This window comes from Prosopis cineraria, unplaced genomic scaffold (genome assembly GCF_029017545.1).
Source record: "Prosopis cineraria cultivar Desert tree isolate PC_DT_omini unplaced genomic scaffold, ASM2901754v1 PC3, whole genome shotgun sequence".
Classification (NCBI taxonomy): domain Eukaryota; kingdom Viridiplantae; phylum Streptophyta; class Magnoliopsida; order Fabales; family Fabaceae; genus Prosopis; species Prosopis cineraria.
This window is the reverse complement of record NW_026555334.1, coordinates 6,376,843-6,401,383: the sequence shown is the minus strand read 5'-3', so window position 1 is coordinate 6,401,383 and position 24,541 is coordinate 6,376,843. Positions and strand designations below refer to the sequence as shown.

General features: G+C 31.8%; 1 protein-coding gene across 1 annotated transcript; it reads left to right on the top strand.

Moving 5' to 3' along the window:
- Window positions 1–20,246: 20,246 nt before the first annotated feature.
- LOC129306449 (ABSCISIC ACID-INSENSITIVE 5-like protein 2) lies at window positions 20,247–22,620 on the top strand. The gene is made up of 4 exons (XM_054947064.1): window positions 20,247–21,070; window positions 21,375–21,446; window positions 21,759–21,787; window positions 22,154–22,620. Exons 1-4 carry the CDS (start codon window positions 20,396–20,398, stop codon window positions 22,167–22,169), a joined length of 792 nt encoding a protein of 263 aa, XP_054803039.1. The 5' UTR covers window positions 20,247–20,395; the 3' UTR covers window positions 22,170–22,620.
- Window positions 22,621–24,541: the final 1,921 nt, after the last annotated feature.

Here is a 24,541-nt window from a genome sequence, read left to right as displayed (position 1 = left end):
CCTTTTATGTAACAGTTACACCCCCCCGAGCCCACTGCCGCGAGTGGTGGACTGGGCCGTGCCACCTCACGGCAACCACCAGTCGGCTTTCCTCCTGGTAGTTCAGGAGTTATTCCCCGCACCCACTGCGCTAAGGGAGCCTTCCCAGATTCGATCCTCCAACCTCTCCTACATAGCGAAGTTGAGGCAGTTGACTCAATGGTACCAGGTTCAGCCTCAACTTCGCTATGTAGGAGAGGTTGGAGGATCGAACCTGGGAAGGCTCCCTTAGCGCAGTGGGTGCGGGGAATAACTCCTGAACTACCAAGAGGAAAGCCGGCTTGGTTGCCGTGAGGTGGCACGGCCCAGTCCACCACTCGCAGCAGTGGGCTCGAGGGGGTGTGACTGTTACATAATGGCTATGAATATCTTGTGTATTTATAGCTTTTTGATATTTATGAGAAGCTAAACTCTTTACTCTAGGATTATTTTAAACCTTTGTATGGATTAACATTATGTTCCTCCTCTCTTTTTATAATTAATGATATGTGTGTGTGCGCGTGCGCGCGCGCGCGTGTGTGTGCGTGTATTTATTTTACTCTTTCCTTAATGTTTATAAGTGATTGGCCACCATTTAGATGTTGGGTTCGCTTAATTGATGCTTGAGAGGGCTAGGTTGAGTGTAGAACTTGGGTAAAATTATACAAGAATTTGATATTTGCATGTTGAATGGATGGTTTTGCTAGTAAGATAGAGATATGCTTGCTAGCCTTACATAGCCACATTAGGGTTGGTATTTAAAATTTAGTTTTATTAATTGTAACAAGAGATTGGATAATTAATTTAACTAGACACTTGTTCATGACTTAAGAGAGCTTATCCAAGTATTTTTAGAACCCTAGATTAACACTTATTTTCATTAAAAGCATTTATGAGAGGAGGTAATTTTGGTGTTATGAAATACAAGGGAGATAAATAATCATAGGTCTTAATTTGTGTTTAAAGTATGTGAATTAATTACTTTTCTTTAGTTACTAGTGTTAATTTAGTATGCAAGATCAAATTTTTCCTAATCGTGTTTAGCTCAACTTGATTAAATTTACTTAGTCTTTTGCTTGATCATTGTTTTTAAACAAATCCTCGAAGGAACGATACTTTACTCATTTTATATTACTTGCTATGACCCATGCACTTGCGGTGAGCAACAAATACTAATTATTTAGAAAACATCACAAAAAAGGGGCAAACATGTCATTTTATAAAATTATGGGTCGTTTGCCATGGCTGGCCATGCTGAGACTAATTTAATCTACATAATAATTAACATTCTATATATAAATGGTGGAAATAATTTATTCAGAATTTTAAAGTTCAAGGGTTAGGGCACTACTCACATAGTAGTTTAGGGTCTATAGTACTAATTAATAAATGAACAGTAACGACATTAAAAAGATTTAATAGTAAGGTTTAATTTGCTATGAATTTAAAAGTTTAGGATTTATTTTGCACATTTAAGAGTTTAGAGTTCGGGACGCTTTTCACACAATGTTTCAGGGTCTATTTTGCTCATTAACCCTTTATAATTTTTTAGGTTCTTTTTTGTAATTGTTTGAATCAACTAACAGTCAAAATTAATAGCACAATCAACATTATACCATTCTCAATTGTTGAGAAAAAAATATTGTATAAAAAAAGTTTAGAATACCATATATTCTTGCATAAATATTTAAGGGACTAAAATGCCCTTTAATCTTAAAAAATGATATCTCCTAAATAAAATTTTAGGTTTGAATTAGGTTAGAAAAGTTTTTTAAATTGATTATTCTATTTTTTTATGATAATTCTTAAATCTATTTTCAAAAGCAATGGAATTTAATACCATGTGTTTATTATAGAGAAAATCACACAAAAGTCTTATATATGGATTCTAATTTAAAAAAAAATCCATGAAATACACAAAATGACCTAAAAGTCTTGTGGACTTTAATTGCAATTAATTTTTATGTACATTTATGAAAACATTGGCCTTCCTTCACACTTGCTGCAAATCTCAATCCACTTCTTTTCCTTCTATTTCTTCATCTTCTTCTTGTAATAGCTTGGGTTTTGTTTCTCAAGATTTCTCTTTTCTCTCATTTGTGCTCATGGGGTTCCCTAAAACTAATGAATAGAAGGCAATCTAAGAGGCTGCATTGGAAGGCCTGAAGGGCATGGAACACTTGATTTGTCTTCTCTCTGACCAACCTAATCATATGGATTGCACCAACCTCATCGATATCACTGTTTCTAAGTTCAAAAAGCTTATTTGCCTCCTCAACCAAGCTAGCCACACATGGTTCAAGCAAGCATCCTTTCTTTACTCCTTATCTTTTTTTGCCTAGTCACCACCTTTGTCCTCTATCTCCATTTCTTAAATGCATTCTTTTAGTTTGTCTTTAGCACATTTCACCTCTCCATTCTTGAATTCTCAAAGGAAAGCTTCAGTATCTCCCCTCCATTTCTAGCACTAACCATAAAATTATTTATTTGTAGGCTATATTGGTTCGAGAAGAAGAGATTGTAATGAAAAAGATGTTGAGGTGTAAGACATGATAATTTCTCCATTTTTTGAGATTGCTAATCATTTCTTATTTCTAACTATGTTCTTAGCAAATTCACATGCTTCAAAGACTAACCATAGTCTTCTTTTTTATCCCATGGTAAGAAGCTTTTACAAAGAAGAGGTGTTAGGATGTGAAAGGAAGGAAGGTATTTTAATAAATGCACACAAAAATTAATTACAATTAAATTTCATGGGAGTTTAAAGTCATTTGTGTATTTCATGAGACTTTTTGGAAATTAGAATCTAGGTGTGAGACTTCTATGTGATATTTCCTTTATGGCATAAGAAATATTAATATGGGGAGTTTATGCTTAATTAAGAGAACTATTTCTTAACTAAAGAGGGAATATATGCAACATGAAAAGGTGATGGCAAGGGATGGTAGGTTATTGTGTTTGTTATTTATTTGGGTCTTTATGCCTGTTCTTATTCTAAAAAATTGAAAACTCTTTTGTGTTCAATATAGCATGAAATATTGGATTTAGTCAAATTTAATACTCAAATGAGATCATTGAGTTAGAGTTAGTAATAGTTTTATTAGAGAAGCCAAGTAAAGAAAGTGTTAAAGTGTATATGCAATTTATTATGGAATGTGGATTGTTTATGCAAAATATTGCTCAATTAAAGCCCTCTATAATGAGCAGAAAACATATTAGTTGGCATTAGTCGTTATTACATAGTAATTGATTTGGACTTGTTGACCTGCCCTAAAAACTTAAAAATACTCTTGTCATGCCATCAGTAACTTAGAAAGCAAGAAGAAAAAGATCAATATAGTTAGAACTCTAACAAAAAAAATTACTTGAAACCCTAACCACAAGAAGATCACCCACCTGTGTGTTTATGTATTATCAGTCTACCTTCCTTGTGAGTTAGATGTAACTATGATGTCTTTATTCATGCCTATTGTCGCATGCTACTAAACCCATCTTATCTTACCTATAGGTACTTTATTTTTTTTCTCTTCCTTTTTAGAAACTCATTGATATTATTTGTGTGAAGAATTTTGTTTTCTATTCTTAAATCCTCAAGAGGATGATGGTTGTTATATTTTAGTTATTTTATTTAAAATTAGTTAGTTACTGATTACTTGACAATCATGAATGGTCAATTAGTGTTGTTTAAGACGGATGACCATATATACACACACACACATGTTAAATATCTTTTTCAAACAATCAAGCAGTTTGGCTTTGGCATCATCATTTGTAATCTACTATACTTTTTTTTTATTTTCAAATGCTTCCTAGATTGTGTTCCTACATTTGTGACTTTGTAAATATTAGATGATGAAAATGATGGATGCTATTATGTTGGGTGAAAAAGAAACAAAAAAATAAAAATGCACATTTGGTGGACTAGCCTATGAGCTTACTAATATGTGGGATGGGTTGAAAGGTTACACCCATATTTCTTGGTGGGCTAGTTTGCTAAAAAAAATCAATGAGAATTTTCCTAGTTCTAACTCAAATTTAAGTATACAAAATGAGGCATTAGGAAATTTTTCATGTAGAGTAGTAAAAGTAAGCACCAATAATAGTTAGCTTTACCACGCTAGATTTGGTAAGCTATATTGATTATATGGTATCGTTATATTCTATCAACAAGAATATATTGTTAACAAAAAATTTTGTTGAATAACTTTATTTAGCATTCTATTTAATCTTTTTTTACTTTCTTCACAAGATTCAAGACTATCTTTTCCATTCTCTTTATCAACACTTTTGACACTTTACAATGTATATATCCAAATCATCCTAAACAATTTTTTGTTATTTTCTCCTCAATAGATGTCATGTCAATTCTTTCTCGTATATAATCATCACAAGTTTTTTATCTTTTATTGTATGTCAAGAAATCTATTTCAACATCCTCGTCTTTGCTACCCTAGCTTTATGTTTCTGTTGTCCATTTAAATCCTAATATTCACTACCTATTAGGTACTTTTCAATTATAAATATATATTTTATAACCTTTCTCTATTGGAACCACCCTGCTTGTATTTTAAATGTAACATCTTTGTCAATTTCATTTTCATTTTATATAAAATACATTAAGATTAGAAAACAATGGATAAAGGCATACATTTTGGAGAATTTTATGGTGCAAAAGTAAACATTAACCAAAAGTTTCTATACTATAATATTTACTATGTTGAATATTAAGAGCAGTGGGCTATTGTTGATCAATATTAAATACGTAAATTGTAAATTGTATTGAGTTACATTTAAATATTATTTAGTAAGAGTATCTCTTTTAAAATAAATTTTCCTTAACAAGGTTCTAACTTTCAGTTTTACTTAGTGTATTTAATTTCATGTCACACATAATGTCTCCAAAATGTATCACATTTTAAGCCACCTCTACCATGATAATTAAGAATAATCTTATCTTATAAGCATTACCTTGGTAGAAAGATTTAACCATAGTTAATAAAAACTAACCATAATAGAAAAGGAAAGATCTAAATTTAAAAGTATGCTATGGTTAAAGAGTTTATATTATACTATTATAAATCTACTATTGTAAAAAGGCTTAAAAGTAAGTTTACATAGCTAAAATAATCATTAAATAGAATACCATGGCAGAAAAGAATCTACCATAATAATACAATATTAAAGTAAAAAATAAAAATGTCTACCATAATAGAAAAAATTAAACTAATATTTTAAACTACTATTATGGTAAAAAAGTTTCAAAGTAATCTTTATAAGATAAAAATATTAAAACAATCAGATCCCAATAAAAAAAATTGAATTAAATCCAAAATAAACTAAAATAACTTTAAATTAGGGCAATCACACTTTAGGAAGCACAGAAAATCATTTGGAATGAGAAAACATGGTTTAAAGACTCAAAACAAGTAAAAAGGACAATTTAAGCACATATGCCATGGCCAATTACACATTTATAATGACTTGTAGTAGAGAGGGCATCTGCTATGGTTAGCATCACCATATGTTATAGCCAACTCTCTTTGTACCATGTGCCATGGCCAACGTGCCATCCGCTACAGTGCATGTTGCATGACAGTAATCCAAACTTAACTTTCAATGTGTACAACGTCTTTATTCGATGCTTGATTATATGGTTCAATCATTGATAAGCACTTGTCATTAATTCCTCAAATAAACTAGTATACTACTATTGAAGTATAGTAGGCAAGTTAGATCAAATTCCCTAGTGACTTGGATCTGAATCAAGGTAAATTGAACTTAAAATGTCATAAACAATAATAAAAGGATTTAGTTGAATTATCTAAGTGTCACTAAAATAAAACTATTCTAATGTTTGTGAATTTTCCAAATTTATAAGTGAAATGTAAAAGAATTAATGTTTGTAAATAATGTCTTGAAGCATATCCTAACCAAATTTAATTGTCAAGTCACCTCAATTCATTAGTTAAATGAGCTTAAGCAATCACTCGAGCTTAGTTAAAAAGCTTTCCAAAAATTCTCAGTATCTTAGGTAATTAATAGTAGTTTTATTTAACTAATTAGCACTACTAATGTGAAATGAGTACAATGAGATTAAGTATAGCCAATGCACAACACAAAATTAACTTGAAACAAATGATTTCCAATTAGACAAATCAAGTTCTAAGTATCCCAAAGTGATGCCAACACAATATTAGTGCAACCACAACCAATATAGTGTCAACAATCACAATGTAACATGAAGTTTGAGCTATATCTAGGGGCCAAATGAAAATTTCAACAAGCAAACTCAATTCTCAATGTGTCATTACAAAATATCAACTAAATATTTCATCAAACACACAGCCTATATTAGTCATAAAGTCTAAATTCTAATCAAGAAAGAGATATTGCAATTAAAATCAAGATAGAGATGACCTAGTCCCTTTTAATGCTTGGCTCAAGTACTTCTCACCTTCTCCTAAGGATCATAAGTACTCTAGCTAAGTCTCATTCTCTTCTTCAATTTAGCTCCAAAATTGCAAAATAGTTCAGCTATCAATGGAAGACTTAGTAAATTCGTTAGCCTGGAGTTTGACAGAACTAATTTTGAGGATTCAATACATATAAATTAGTGAGTATTATAATCAGTTTTGGTTTTGGATTTAAAGAAAGAGTTTGCAGAATCTAGAGAGAAGAGAATGGGAAAGGAGGTGAGATGGAGAGAGAAATGGATTGGCAAGAGAGAGACGATGATCATGATGAATGAATAATGAAATAGAGAAGGATCGTGAATGCCAAAGTGAATGAGCAATGAGTGAATGTAAAAAATTCAATTTGAAAAACTAGAAGTGAATTAATGAAATAGTGAATGCGTGAAAAAATGGATAAAAAAGTGGAGAACACATATTAAGTAAAGTAAGAGAAGTAGTGAATTCAAGATACAAAATTGAAAGTGAATGTGCCAAAGGAAAGTATTAAAAATAATAAATGGAGAAGAAAAATAAAGTAAAAGTAAAGGAAAATGGGAGAAAAGAATTTCCACTTTATCCTCATACTTTTTTTCTTTTTCATGTAGCCAGCTACACATAAAATAATCAATAAAAAATGTATATCAAGAAATAAAAAAAAGTATTCAATTGAATTTAGAAAAATATGCAATAAACCTAAAAATTCCTTGAAGATATTAATTTTCCCTCTAATTATGAATGTGACTAAATTATTCCCAAATATACCAAAATAATTGCTAAAAAACAATAAATGAGAAGTAAAAGTGCGTAAAATATTTGAGTTATCAAGCACTAACATGAAACTTATTCTGAGCTCTCACTAATAGCTCTTGTTTCATTCCAAAATAGTATATATGAGAAAGTTGGACAGTTGAGATCATTTTCACTACTTTTACCCTTTTTAATCCACCTAAGCATCCAATTTCACAACCAGAAGCCAAAGAGTTTGAAATCACACTCAATAGACCTTATGACACATACTCTATACATCTTGCACATATAAATCATCTCAAGACTTAATTTGACCTCTTAACTCTACTAATCAACACAAATAATAAGAATAGCTTTCTTAGTGGCTATATGCCAAAACCTCCATTTAAAACATCAATTATCATCCATTCATACTTGCAAACATATTTCAAGCCTATACAAAAGTATGAATGGGGAATTTACCTAGTATAACTTAAAAGAAGCAGCAAAATATAGTTCCAAATAAATATTCTACTCACAATATTATAAATCAAGAGACATTACAATCAAGCTAACACTTGGCCTATGGATCTTTCCCTTTGTCTTTATTTGAATTACCCCAGGGGATGAGATATTATCTCAGAAAGTAGATAATCAAACAAATCACATGCAAGGGAGAATATTCATGAGCATGCAAATAGGATAAATTTAAAACCAATCAATGTCAATAACTTAAGTATGTGAGTAAAAATCAGTTATGCATATGGTTTCCCTTTGACCTTATAACTTTCATTGTTCCCTAATAATAAGGTCATCCTTACTAATCCACATCTTTATCACAAACTCTTGGGTAATCATAGGATTAATCTAGATGAATTTTCCAACTATAGTTATCTATTTTCAAAATGCTTCTGAAATCTAGTTGTATTTTCACATATTAGGATCCCAAGTTTTTAAATCATTAAAAGAAATTAGAAATCCAATCAAGTATTTAAAATAAATGTGAAAGCATAAGAAACTAATTTACACCAAAAGCATTGCAAGGAAACTGAGAAAAATAAGACAATAAGAAACAAAAGAAAGCACCATGACATGGCATGCATAGTGTAACATTTTAAGAAATGAAGCTTAGGCTATAAGCCTAAAACTAGAGGAAAAGGGGCTCATTTAAGGTTTGAGTGTTCCTTGAAATAGGGTAATGACCTTAGGCTTAATAAAGAGGTAAAGTGTCTAGATTAAAGGGAGTCATACTGGGTAACTCACTTAGGGGAGTTGATATACTCCCTGGGGTAGTGAATAGCTTGCCGAGACGAGTGGATGCTATTTCAAAAATTATAAATACACACATTAACAAAGAAAAATACATTTATAACCTAATAAAACACTCTATGGAGTGCAAAAAACGCTAAGCTCTGCTAGGGTTTCATGATTGACTATCGACGAGGTGCTTTGGAGGCTAGATACGTTGAAAGTAGATCTTTTAGATCTACTTCATGCCTTTTACTCCTCTAATCATAGGATTGGATGAATGAAAATTTATCCTACTCAAATCTGAGTTCTTAAGAGTTAGAGTTTTAGCTAATTTGTTGGTTATAATAAACCATCTGTAGATAGAAATGGTTTTAAAGGGCACTTGAGTTCAAGTACGATAGAACTCAGGGGTAGAAAGGTTAGGAACTTTGATCTCTCAAAGTTTTGAGGTAATTAAGAGCTTATTTCATTATATATTATAATATGTAACATTTCCTAATAAACTAATTATGTTATTTTACTTATCACCATAAGATTTGCATATGAGTTGTGTAATATGATTTTGAGCTTTGATATAATATCTCATATGACTTTATGAGTATGATATGTATATGTAAAGTGCTACTAAGAGTTGTGTTATAATATGAAATGTCATATGGAAAGTATGTGAATTGTGGAGTATTAGACATAGTTTATATATATGAACTCCAGGATGTAATACTACTCTGAGATATATATACATATATATATATATATATATATCTAATTATTTGAATGCATGCATAAAGGTGAGAGTTCACCCGTTAGGGGAGTGGTTGTAATTATGAAAAATTTATATGCCCTAATGAGACCACACCCCAGTAGTGATTTATAAATATTAAAATGAGTGCTTAGTTTTATTGCTCAAATTGGCAACGATGGTTGGGCACTTACTCAGTTTCACTACTTGATAGGCAGTGTTAGTCGAGTGCATCATGACACCCTGAAATTTGAGTAAAGGAAACCTATGATCCGAACTTGAGAGAGGAAGCCTTTGGTCGAGCAACCCCTTATGTCATGGAGGGTAGATTTAGTGCAATTGTATGAATTGGAGCTATAATTAATTGCTCATGGGTTCAGTTAGAGAAAATAAAGAGGTTACAAGGGAAGTTTAGCATGCATGACTATAAAAATGATTACCTATGGGTTATTATGGAAATAAGCATTCAATATGTATATTCTGGTAAATGACTTGTATGTAGTTTTAAGTTGAAATATGTGTTATGTGAGTTGCTTGTTACCACTATTTTATAAGTTATATTAAGTATCTTATTTACTAAGATTTTGTGTAAAATCTTACCCTTATTGCATCTTATTTTTTAAGGAGGGGAGCAAGGCAAGAAGGAGGCTGAAGCCTTAGGAACTAAGTACTAGAGTGTTGTTGCACTCTAATGAATATTAGTAATGCATTCAAACCTTTGATTTTGCCAAATATAGGGATCTAGACGCATGTTTATATTATTATAAAATATTCTTTTCTAGTACTTGTGGGAATAAGTTTCATTAGTATTTTATGGCTATAAGTAAGTAATTAATACTCTGAGATGTTGAGTTGGGTTATAGCTCTTTTGTTCCATTGAACTTTGGTTGATTTAGGAAGTATGCTTAGGAAATTAAGAAAAGAAAATTTACATAAATACTATAGAATTATCTAAATTGGGATTAAATTGCTCTTTTTGAATAATACCTTGTGAAATGGAAAGGTTAATTCAAGAACATGATGATGTGTGGTACCCACCTGGGCGAGTATGTTACATGCCTAAGCGAGAACATGGTATCTCATTGAGGAGAGAAGGCTAACAGGATAAGGCGAGCAAGCCTTAACAAGTAAGACATGGTAAGCTATATGGCATGTCAGTCTACCATGCATTGGGTATGCTAGTTAGGTTAAGATAAATTGTAGAGATGATAAATAATAATTATGGATAGTTACATTAGCAGTTTATAATTGTACTGGCTAGCATTTGTATAATTAAAGGTAACAAAATAATTAAGTGTAAATTAATTAAGCCTCATTGTGAAATAATTTATGGTGTTAGGTTGTTTAATGTTAAGTTATTGGTCTTAGGAGTAGCGATTGGGGTCATTATTAACATATTGTAGTGTGCTTCTTTTTGTGTAACGTGCTGCGGTGCAAGCACCATGCATCATGGTACACTGCACAAAACTAGCAGTAGTGCTACTATTAATTGACAAACAAGGGCTAACATTTAGTATACCCTATTCCTTCATCCAATGTTCGATTGAGGTAAAAAGTTTTCTATAGAAATCTCAATTCAAAACCTAGCTAATGACGTGAATTTTACTCTCAAATAATTTCACACAAGAGAGTTAGACACTCAAACACATTTTCTCTACTTCTCACACTTTTCAAATCACAAGGGTGTCTAGAACTTGATACATGTGCCAAAAGCTACTACTAATGCCTAAATTATATTTAATAGACTTAAGACAACCTGTGCAACATACCACATGCACAAAGTAACACATAGATCTCATTTTAAATCCCAATCCTCATTAACATCAAGACAGAAAGAGCAGATCTAGCATTTCATTTCATGACTATAAAATCATTTACATATTAACATACTCTGTTTGCATCAACATTTTGGCCCTGTCAAAGTTTTTCTACACTAGGCGATATCCAAAGCCTAAAATACATATTGAAGTAGTATGTACATGGTGTAATTAAATGTATACTTTTAAAATCATAATCCTAGTTGGCAATATCATTATAAATTATACATTATAATATAAAGTAAGAGGGTTTAAATTAGGAACAAGATTCCTAAACCTCTGAAACCTTTCGTTGTTAACACTTGAGCTAAAGCCTGTAAAATTTTAAAAGAGAAGGGTGAGTATAACTATTCAATAGCCAAGGTTCCTTACCCTATGCAATTACATATTAATTGATATATTAAAAAAAATAAAACCTACACAAGGTATACAATTACTTATTTTACAATTTCATATATCTCAAGTTATATTTGTATAAATTCACATTACCATAAAACCTCATTTTCCATAATTCATATCATCAGACACATTGTCACAATAATAATAACCATGTGATAATAGCACAATTAAATACCACAAATTGTCACAAACTTAACAACCATGTAATATGTCAAATAATATGCATAATTGAACTAACCTTATATCTTCCTTATACCTTTTGACTGAGACTATAAGCTATAAATCAAATAAGGCTTTGTTTGTGTGAATGGACTATCTAAACTCACCACTTATGAAGAGCAACCTGGCCAAAGTTACTACTCTCACTCTTAGACTATGGCTTCCCTATTCTCAATCCTTGGAGTGTTGTAAATCCTAAGCTAGTCTCCTTGGGAAATAAGTGGAGATAGTTAGGTTTAAGTCCCTTAACAAATAATGGGACAGTCCATTGACAAACAATAGGAGAGTAGCTGCCTTTTAATTCCAATGGTTAGTAGCTAGGTTAGCTTTTAATTCCATCAACAAGCAACTAATGCCATGTGGATTTTATCTCTACTCCTCTCCCTAGGTGAACTCCCATAAATATGATCAAGCAATCACTCGTGCTTGAATATAGCATGCTATCAACCACAACAATGTGCCCAATTATTTATTAGCATGTGAAATGTAATAATCATGTATCTTATCTCATTATATATTTTCAAACACAATCATATAATATCACATATCCTACTTCCCATCGTTTCATCATCATATATTCACATCACATTACTCACTATATCACAAGAAGTTTTCCCAACAGCACATATAACCATTCATTATCATGTTACAATATCATAATCACATATTCTATAAATATCATAGTCATTATCATAACTAAACATGTGATTTTGATCATTTAGTCATCATATCATAATTTATGAAATCATTGTGCCTCATGTGTACTTTATAAAACATGTTACATAATAGCAATTAGGAATTTCAACTTTTCATACAGAAAACATATCATATAGGAATTCAAATCAATTAACAAACAATTATATAAAATAGATTCCCCCAGTTACTTTAAATTTTTAAGTGGTTAAAGGTTTACCTTTCAACCAATGCTTCTAAAGCTTGACACAAGTTCAAAATGGTGTGCAAAATGATTCCTCTACAATCAATCGTGCCAATCACAGTTAATCACACCATAAGCATACTTCCACACTCAAAATCAACATTTTATCAACCTTAATCTCTCCATTATTCATTAATACTCATAACTATTAGGTATATTGACTCTCTATGCAAAGTCTCCCTTTTTAACCATATTTAACTTCATAATCAAGGGATTAACCCTCAAAGAATTACCACAGTTGTATGATTACATAAAAGAGAAGAATTATCAAATCATTTACAATGAATCCTAAAATTTCAACACAGTCTCTAACAAATACTTGATATACTCAAATTAGAGTTTTTAAAATAATGTGAAAGCTTGAAAATCAAATAAGACTTAAAACAGTATTTTGTACAGAAAACGACCTACGCGCTGCAACTTATGACACATGTGTCACTACTCACATGCCTCTATGCCATGCATCACAGCATGAGATGTCATGTGCTGTGGCAAATTGCATGAATTTGACAGAATTAGCTGCTATCATTTGACAACAATGGGAGTGAACTTTAAACGCGTCCCAAATCTCAATCCAACGTCCGATTGAGGTTGTTTCAATGTCTACACAGAGCTTTCTCCTAACTCTAGTTAATGATATAAGTTTCACACTCAAATTCATCTTTTATAAAAGGTTGGACAACAAAATCTATTTTATCACTTTTTCACCAAAATCTTACATCAATAGTGTCCTAACTCATCCACAAGTGCTAAAAACCTATACTTACTATCCGACCACACTCAATGGGCTCTAGCAAACCCATGCAACACACTATATATAACCAAAAACACATATTTTTCAAAGTCACCACTCAATCTCAATTTTCACAAAATACAAGGGGAGGAAAATCATGCATAAAACCTTCATTTTCATTTCAAATCATTGAAAATATACATGTTTCTACTTGTATAAATATTTCAGCTCTATACACTGGTTTACAACTAAAACTCACTAATCCGGGGCACAAAATACATAAGTTGTACACTATGGTAATGCAAGTAGCATAAAAAATGACATGTGATCCTAGTTGACAATTATACAACATTAATACACATAAAATGACAAAGAGAGGCATACAAAAAGGATTACTTTACAAATTCTAAGCCTTATTGTGTTTTTCCCCTACTTTGATTCAATAAACTAGGCCCTAAAAATATTAAAAATTGAGGGGTGAATACAACCACTTAGTAACCAAGTTTCACCTAATCTATATAGTTGCATATCAATTGTAAATAGATGTAAATAAGCAAGAATACACAATTACTGCACATATGACCGGTTCACAATACTAACAACTATGTGACTAGGCCTAAGGCACATATACATATCCATACAATATCAATGCATATCATAGGATTGCAATAATACCAACCATGCACCCCTAACACTTATCAAACCATAACACTAACAACCATGTGGCTGGAATTGAATGCATGATCAAATGCCAACCTTTATACCTTCTTATTACCTCCGACATAAAACTGATGGCTATCATATGGCATATCTTCACGAACTAAACCAACCTTTCACTTATGAGAAACTACTAGGCTAGTGTTAACTTAATTACTTATGTAATCAGTTTCTCCTAATACTAACAACTATGGGGTGTCGTACTCCTAATCTAGTCTCCTCATAAACCGGTGGAGATTAGTTAGATTCGAGTCCCTCAAAAAATAAGTGGAATAGTCCTGAATCAATCATAGGACATAGGCTACCTCTTGATTCTAGTGGTCGGTGCTAAGGCAAGTTTTCGATTCTAACAGTCACTACCAGTATCACGTAGGTTTAAATTAATATACTCCTCTCCTTAGGCAAACTCCCACCAATGATCATACTATACGCATTTTACACATAATATGCATTCAAAACAACTAATTCATGGCATATAAATTCACATATTAATACTCAAATACTCCACATGCCTAACACATTACACATCACAATTCTCCACCCACAATAACATGCCATAAGTAAATTCATGAATCATAAACGGGTAGCATGCAAAAAGTTTTCATTTATCAAACTATTCACAAGTTCATCATGTGTCAAAATTGCATTTATAATTTAAAATATAAATCATAACCCAAATCAACCTATTTTCAATCAATAACCAATTAATATTTAACTATATAAAGTTAAGTTTTTTCTAGTTACCTCAAACCTTTAAGAGGTCAAAGGTTTACCCCTCACACAAAACACTTTTAAAGTTTCTCACAAGTTTGAATGATGCCACAATAATTCATACTACAAACATAATACAAAAATATCATCATTATCCCACTTTGTGAGTTTTTCAACATTAATCTCCACACACTATATTTTATTAATCCATAAATTTGCTACCTATTCATAACCAATGGGTTCGCTAGGTTCCTTAATGGACATTATTATTAATAAATCTTCAAACCACCATTAATAGTCCACTAACACTTTTAACCATATTTATTGCAAAATTCACATAACGATAACTCATCCCAACTAACTCTTGATAAAATCATCAATATAAGGCTTATTTATCAAAACAACTCCCATTATATCTATTTTATCCAATAGAATTTGACCTATAACTCTTACGAATTGAAAATAACTTTCCAACTCAAACCCTAACATAAATCTCTATAAACATGGTGGAGAAAGAAAAAAGAAAGCTATCACACTTATCTCAAGTGTTAAAAGCTTAAAATTGCCTTTAAGGGTCCCAATGTGCATGCCCTAATAGAGCTTCAACATGTTCTTCATTTTCTTTTTCTCCTCCTCTCTATTTTCACGCGTAAAGCATGAACAAATTTAACCAAATTTTAGCCGTGCACTATAGTGCACACTGCCTTTCACTATGATGCATGGTACAGAGAGGCCTGTTGCCTTTGAATCTGCCTTGTGTGCTGCGGTGGATTGACCACATGCCACGGTATATGGCACAAAGGGCATTCCTTTACTTTTTCTTCCTCTTTCCAAGCTCAGGTGGCCCACCATTAATTCAAATCCACTTCTAAGGCTGAAATCATAATTAATTACACTAATTAAGCTCTTCTAGCCACACACTTCATTAACTCACTAATCACATTCATTAGATTAATAAATCATGATTAAATTTTTTTAAATGTTACACTCTATAACTCTAACCTTATTAAACCCTTTTAGACAATTAAAAGCTATTATCAGTCTCCAACAAACACATTGAAGACTCTCTAATCCACATTTTCATCCACATTATGAGCCCAAGCTTAAGGATGCATATAATTATAAATGTTGGATTTAAATAACCTAAACAACTTTCATTAACTCTATTTAGATTGATGGGTTTAGACCCATAGCCTCAAAGGTTCAAAAATCACCTCCAACATCAAGCCTTAACTTTTAAATCTATAAAAAGAAGAAGAGAAAGGATATTAGGGCTTGAGAAACTTACTTCAAGTGATTAAAAATGCCAAGATGCTCTCTAAGCTTGGAATCTCCAAGCTCGATCAGAGCTTATTGCACTCCACATGTGCACAAGTCCTAACAAATAATATAATGGGAGTAAAGTATCATTCTCACAGAGATTTATTTAGAAACAACAATCAAACAAAAGACTAAGAGAATTCAATCAAGTTGAGCCAAACATAATTAGGTGAAGTTGATTTGGAAAACTAAATTAATGCTAACAAATAAATAAAAGACAATGATTCAAGACTTTTTGGAAGTAATTAGGCCTAGGATTATGTATACTCATTTATACTTCAAGAATACTCAATCAACCCATAATATATTTTGCTCTTAATGATGAATTATGCTAGTCAAAGATACTAAATTACTCACAAATGCTTTCTTAAGTATCTAAGTAGGTGTTTAGTTTAATTAATCTTAATATCTTAATTAACTAATTAAACTTCAATTTTGCTTGCAAATCTTATGTGACTATGTGAGGTTAATGAGTATATCTTTATTTCATTAACAAAACCATCTATTCAACTTGCAAACTTCAAGTTCTTATATAATTTTACCAAGTTGTACACTCAAGCTAGCTCTCTTAAGTATCACTAAGTGAACCCAACATTTAAATGATGGCCAAACACTTAGAAATGTTAGCATAGAGTAAAATCAACATAATCATATCATTAATCACAAATGCAAAGGAAAATGAGTATCTAATCCATATAAAGGGTTCAAAATAATCCTAAATAAAGGTTTTAGTTACAAATGTTCATAAAAGTCATGAAAAAATACAAATATATCAGCACTAACATTGAACAAGAGAAAATAAAGGAGAATGGAGAAGTAGAACCAATATATGAAGCCAAGATCTCTTCCAATCTCCAAATCCAAGCTCAATCCACCAAAATCTATGCCCAACTACACCTAAAGCTCTAAAATACTCCAAAAAGTCTAGAATGTCGACTAAAATCAAGAATGGGTCATATATAGTCCAAAATCCTAACTTTATCAGATAAATAAAATGTTTCGTTTTGCTATCGTGACACAAAGTTGTAACTTTACTCTGTTTTGCATTGTTCTTTCAATTAACAAAATTTATCCTCTTTGCATTTAATTTCTTCATCCAAAAGCATAATTAAGAGTCCAAAAATGTATCTAACTAAATGTTAAACCAAAATATTAATAAATTAGCTTAAAATACCAAACTAGAGCCATGGTTTGAATTTCCAAAATAATATACACATTTTTCTAAATTGAGTATTAAAAATATGTAAATAGTGCCAAAAAATATAAAAAAATTTAAGGAAGATGTGCTCGAATGATATAAAATTCTAGATGTTAATAAAGCCCTTGGCATTCTCCTTTGTTCTCTCTCTCTCAAAACTCTTTGCCTCCCTTTATTTTTTAAGTAAATCACGCTCTTATTTTTGTCAAATTTCATCAATGTGTTATAGCATGTGGCATAGAGAGGATTCCTTCATATTTTTGTGACTCATGCACTGCAGCATCTCGTACACACGCCCTGGCATGTGGCACATAGCCACTTTCTCTAGTTTTTCTTCCATTTTGACATTTAGGCTGAAAATACAACCTAAAACACTCATTAGTTCTCTTTGTCCACACACCATACTAATCTCGCTTAATTATCCTTAATTAATTTGATTAACAAGAGTTTAATTTTTATAATGTTATACTGTCTGATTTTATGGCCTATTAATATAAACAAGGCTAGGTAGACATGTGATTGCCTTAGCCCAAGCTCTACAATCATAAGAGGCATCTTAGCCAAAAGCCACCTCGCTCACTTTCAAGCCATGACTCCACCATCCTCAAGCCAATAAGGTGTCATAACGCCAGACTCCATACCAATTCTTGTTTACTGAGAATACATAATACATAGCTCTGTTGTACTCCACATCAGTCCCATATAAGAGATGATGATATATCAACATATTTGTATTGGACACCATACCTTTCTCCCATTGAAGATGGTGATACATGGCATGCATCTAACACCTGATCTACCTAGATGTTGGCAATTCCATGTGGATTTCTATTTTCTCTCATCTAGGAAGCAATTTCTCAACAATCATGCCATCATGCTAAATCATCATTTATTTTCAATGCTCAAAATATCATTTAAACACATGCTTGAGTTTCCAATGCTATTTAAATATAAAACATCACATATCAATACATACTTCAATAAAAACCTCATTTTACATGAGATTTCTAAATTACGAACATTCCTTTTGCATACAAAAATATTAATTATAATTTTCACAATCCTTATAAACATATCACATAAGCATAGAAAAAGGGTGCCAGCAGACATATAATTGAGCCTCCGCCTTGCTCAATCAATCCAATGAGGATCAATCTACAATTTAAAATCATCATGATCATTAATAACTCATTATTATTAATTTTCTCTAATCAAGGCTTACCCCAACAATCCTCATTATGGTCATCTTGTACCATTAATTTTTCTAACTTCCATTAGTCCATTTAGACTCTCGTTAGTATAGATAGATTCCATTAGTCTAATTATCATTATAATTATCAAACTTTCCTATTGTCTTCAATTCACTCATTTCACTTTAGGATTTACTCCAAAGCCCTCGCAAAATCTCAAAATCAATATAAACTTACAAACCCAATGATTAGAAATCTAAATGAACATCTAACAACTCACTTAAGTAAAATCACTGAGTGGAATCATCAATATTTTTTGGCTCCACATGAACTCTTCTAAAAATCCCAAGAAAATTGTATAGGAACATGAGAGGAGAGGTATAGAAACTTACCTAATAGTATTCTAACTTCAAATGACCTTAAATGGACAAGTTTCACAAACCTTAATAGACCCTCAACCTCATCTCACATTCTCACTCTTTTCCCTTTTGTTGTAGACTCATTTTCATGGAAATGTTATATTAAATTTTGTATTAACCCATATGATGCATGGACTATCCACCACAATGGGTGACACAGTCACACAAAGCCAAATTTAGTCCATCAACTTAGGCCTAATGTGGCCCAATACTCCTTTACGTTTAAGTCTAAACCTATTCATAGGCCCAATAGTCATCCGATTATTACATTATAATCAATTTAACTCTCAAATTATAATTTTACTCTTGATTACCTTAATTAATCTTAGGTTAAATTTTTGGGATGCTATATCATAAATAATTTTTTTAAATGAAATTAGCTACTTTTACCAAAATATAATTTTATTGGTTTTTAATGAACATGCAATTCAAAAAATCATGTCTATTTTTAATTCAGTCAATTACTTCATTGATTGTCTTATTTATATAAATCATTCATTGGTTTGATAGGTTGACAAGAAATAAATGCACCATTGTCATGTAACATTTAATGACATTTGTATTTTTATTATTTATTTTCTCGTGTTCTATTTATAAGATAAAGAGAATGATTTTTTTAAAATTCTATTTATAAAGTAAGTTATTAACTTTTTATTAGAGTTGATAATTTAGATAAGTTGGCCTAATTTAGATTGAGTTTAAAATAGCTCTAACATGTAAAAAGTTCATTTAGCCAAGTCTGATCCTAACACCCTAAGTTTGAGCTTATTGGAGCTGACTCGTCGAGTTTAACCTAAATTAATAACTTTATTTTTTATTTATAAGTTTATCTTTTTACACTCATTAAATGTTAGCGAGCAAAAGTAATATTTAATAAGGACACAACTAAAAATTTATTAAATTTTTAAATAGAATTAATAAATTTAGAAATTTTACTTGTAAGTTATGAGAAATTTTTATATAAACTTGATACACTACATCATATCATGTTAAAGGGCTATAAATGTAAATTGATAACAGCTTTAATAATGATAAGAAAAAAAATACAAGAAATTAAATATTCATTGTATTCTAAAAATATAATTATTAAAACTAATAACACATAAATTTTATTTAATTAAATTAATGTATCATGTTTTCTTTTATTAAATAAAATATATATGACATGGAGCATTAGTTCCTGCAAGAATTTAGAAATAAAGGTATAAATGCATTTAATGTAACCCTAAATAATCCAACCAAAACCGTGCTTGTGGCTAAAATCTAGTGGTTACACAACATTTTAATTAATGAACTTTGTAGTTTTGTTATTTGTTCAATTAATTCAAAATCTGGAATTTGGATTTTGGAGATACTATTTGGCAGCAGGGAAAGTATATATCCAAATTCCAAATGCAAGTAAGTTCACACTTTCAGTGCCTTCCTTGTTCATTTCATACTGTCTTGTAGTGTTGTTCACCGTTCACTGCCTCAACGGTGACTGAACTGAAAAGCAACAAGAGCTCAGAATCTCTCCACAGAAACGCAGAAATCTCTTGCAAATTCGCCCATGGCGTCCTCTAAGGTTGTCACTGCCAATACAGATCTGCCATATCAGTCTTCATATTCCTGCTCTCTTTCTTCCACTCTCGCTGATCTCTCCAAGATCTCTCCTTCCATGAGCATGGACGATCTCCTCAAGCTCATCAACCCTCCCTTCCAACCCGAACCCGACTCTTCTGCAAATGCCCGATCCGAAGCCGTCGGTTTGATTCCCCGCCAGGAGAGCTTCTCGCTTCCGAGGGAAATGGCCGCCAGGACGGTGGACGAGGTGTGGAAAGAGATCGTGGAGGGGAGTAATCAGATGCCGGTGGGCTCAGGGGAGGAAGGTCCAGAGGAGGAGATTACTCTGGAGGATTTCTTGTCTAAGGCTGGAGCTGTCAGGGAGGAGGATGTCGGAGGCGTTCCCGCCGTTGCGGTGGGTGCCGACGGTGGAAGCCACTGGGCGGGCGCCACGGCTTTCAACGGCGTTGGTGGTGGTGGTGGTGGATTTCCAGCGCCCTCCGTGCCGGCGTTTGAAAACGGAATCGAGGGGTCGGTTGTCGCAGGAGTAGCCATGGAATCTTCGAGAAGGGGAAAGAGGAGGGTTCAACAGGAACCCATCATGGACAGGGCCTTGCTTCAGAAACAGAGAAGAATGATAAAAAACAGAGAGTCCGCTGCTAGGTCCAGAGAACGCAAGCAGGTTGTTCTTTAATTCTGAAATTTTGATTCAACAAAACAAACAATTCATCACAATCTTGTTTCTGTCTGATTTTGGTTGACATGGTGGTTTGAGAAGTTGCATATTTCTGTTCAGCAACTGGTGTATTGGGTTTTGAAACTGAAAATTCTTCTTGAGTTCATATAATTTGTTTTGCTCATTTGCATGACCAGTGAAGAGCTCAATTAAATTGGATTTTGTATGTTGTTCTTTTGGCTGTGTTTTCTCTTTGATCTTTCGGTTTTTTTGTGGAAGTGTTTTCTTATAAACCTGATGTGGCTGGCAGGCTTACACATCTGAGCTAGAGGCTATGGTATCACAACTGGAGAAAGAGAACGCGCAGTTACGAAAGGCAGAGGTATTCTTACATAGTAGTATCCTGGAATTTAAGCTTTGTCAATCGTTTACTCCTTACAACCATTTATTTATTTATTTTAAATTTAAATTGGAGGGTATAGAAAACCTTATAACGCGTGGGTGATGATCAAAGTGTCAGTCACCATTTGATTTGAAGTACTGCATTGTGTCAAATGACTGGCCTGATAACTACAGTTCAGGCATCATAAACTGATAATTAATGAGCACATCGTGTTATTTCTTTTCTTTTTCTGTTGTGCCCAAGAATTTACTTTGCTCAAGAGTTTCTAAACTATTGGGATCTTGAATGCAGGCTGATAGAAACATGAGAGGTTCAGGCAGGTTTGTAGAATATCTCTCCTCTTTCTTTCTAGTCTGGAACCCTTTTCTTACATGAATAAAAAGACTGGATAAAATGATCTTGAGATTATTTCGATGGTCTGGCTTCATCTAGCTTGGTTGCTGCAAGCCAGGCTTCTGGTTACAAAATCCAGCCAATGATCAACTATTGTCTATATGATCTTGAATCTACTCTCTGCACTTTGATGGTGAAAATTTTCTAAAACAGCTCAAACTAATCGTGGAAAAATCATAATGTCAAGCGTATTTTGTTGTAGTATAAACTTTTAACTTGTTCATATGTAGCATATGATTCTCTACAATGGGGTTCACTGTTTTACCCTAGTTTTCATGAACATTCTTGGGCAGCTCATGGCGTACCTGATTCCAGTTGAGGAGAAGCGTAGCCCTAAGAGACGAAGCCTGCATCGGAGGGTGAATTCAGTTCAATGGTGACGGTATGTGTTGTTTTTATGGGCATCTGTGTATAGTAATCAAAAGGAGCAGGATAGAGTTTTAGATACAACAAGGGAAAGAAGAATGAAAAGGGGGGAAGTAGTTTCAGGTTTTTCAGATTACCTTTGCTCTAGGTATACATATGTGTGTGTGTGTGTGTGTGGTAGGATCAGTTGGGGTTTATCTTGCATAGAGGAAATAGCATCAGCCAAACAATGCAAAGTAATTTGATTTAAGCTGTGAAGGTATATACTGTAGTCTACATAGATCCTCTTCTTGTAGAAGATCTTTGATTCTGCTGGGTTATAGGGAAAAAGGCCTCTTGAAAGTTGTAATAAGGACTAATTAAGAAGAATGGATATATAGTGTTTTAGCCGCCATATTCCATATCATTCCGCTTGAATTTGTGGGAAGCTCACCCAATTATCTATGTATGTTCCATCCTCTACTTGTTATAAAGCGCTTCAACTACTTCATTGTAACTATGTAACTAAGGAGTGACAGTAAATTCATTAAATATCTTAAAATAAAAAATTTTCTAACTTTTTTCCTATTAAAGATAGGAAGAGAAATATATAATGAGAAATATATAATGTGTATGGTGAGCTATATAATTAAATTTACACTAGAGACAAAATTGAAAAATGGTAATAAATAACTCTTCATTTACCTTATATTAACTATTAATGATCAAAGAATCCTTCCAAAAAAGCATCGGGTAATAAGAATTTGAGGAAGTATATTCTGTATTGTATTATTCTATCCGTTCAAATAGAATAAATTATATAGTTTAAAAAAGTTGATTAAATATAATAATTATATTTCGAATTAAAAAATTTGGACTAAATTATTTATGTAATTGATGAAACAAATTTATTTAATGAAAATGTATAAACATTGATTCTATGAAAAATAATTTAAGAAATGTGATAAATACTTCTTAAAATTTAAAGTTTTGCTTGTGGAAAAAAAAAATAGAGAAACACATTATACTTTCTTTTATATTTAAAATGGACGAAGTACTAATTAGAAAGACACTATAAATAAGCCAAGAGGGAGAAGGATTCTTTTCTGACATGTCATCAATTTTTTTTATCTCAAGTTTTCCTGTTATCTCATTAAACATTGGTAAAAGAAAATAATATGTTATTAAAGTATGTATGTGTAATAAAAAAAATTGAAAACTTAGTAAAAAATTAATTAGTTTTAAATGTTCTTAAATTATGATGAAACACGTTTGAAAATATTGATTTATTATAGGACCTGACATAGTGTGTATAAATTTAATGTTTTTATGATTTAGATTATACAAGCTTCGATTTACATCTCTCATTCAGTTTTTCATTTTATAAAAAATGACATTAAAATTCTTTTAAATTATTTAAATAATATTTTGATCTCTTGAAATATTATAATTTTCTTTAAGTCTTTAAAGACTTTTCTGTTATTAAAGAATTAATATAAAAAAATTAAATTGTCCTTGATTGAAATAAAAAATCTCAAGCCTCGTAACATACACTTGCAAACTTGTGAATTGCTATTAAATTTTTGCAATTTTAGGAAAAAAAAGTTGTCAATATTAAAAAAAATTTGTAAATGACAATTGGTATTTGCAACATTTGAGGAATATTAAGATCTTAAACACGAACTTGCAAATTATTGTTGAATTCTTATGATTTTAGAAAGAAAAGTTGTGAATCTTAAAATAAAATTTGTGAATCAATGGTGCAAAGTATCTATTTGAGGTTTGAGATTTTTATTTCAATTAAAAGTAACTTGATCTTTTACATTAATTTTTTAATGATGGAAAAGTTTGTAGGGATTTCAGAAAAATTATATCATTTTAAAAAATCAAAGTGCCATTTACGTAATTCAAAAGAAATTTTATTGTCATTTTTTCGGTTCTAACTTTTCTCAATTAATATTGAACTACTCATTAAGTAATTATTATTGTCCCCCACCGCCCGCAGATTCCTTAATTTTTGCCTTGCCATGAAATCAACTTGCACTTTCCTAATCAAATTGTGACGAGACTTTTTCTTCTGCATGTTGATTAATGGACTACTGCGAGAGTTGAGCTATTAATAAAACTTAACACATGAAATTATGATATATTTTTTTTATCAAAGATATCTCATTACTCAAACAAAGAACAACAGACTAGTCCAGAAAGAAAACAGAAGCTATAACAAAACAGGAATAAAAACTAACTAAATTAGACACAATCAATCAGCGCCAATGTTGTTGTCTAAAGCTGAAGAAGCATAATGGGAATTGAAGGCTTCCTATGCATAAAAGGTG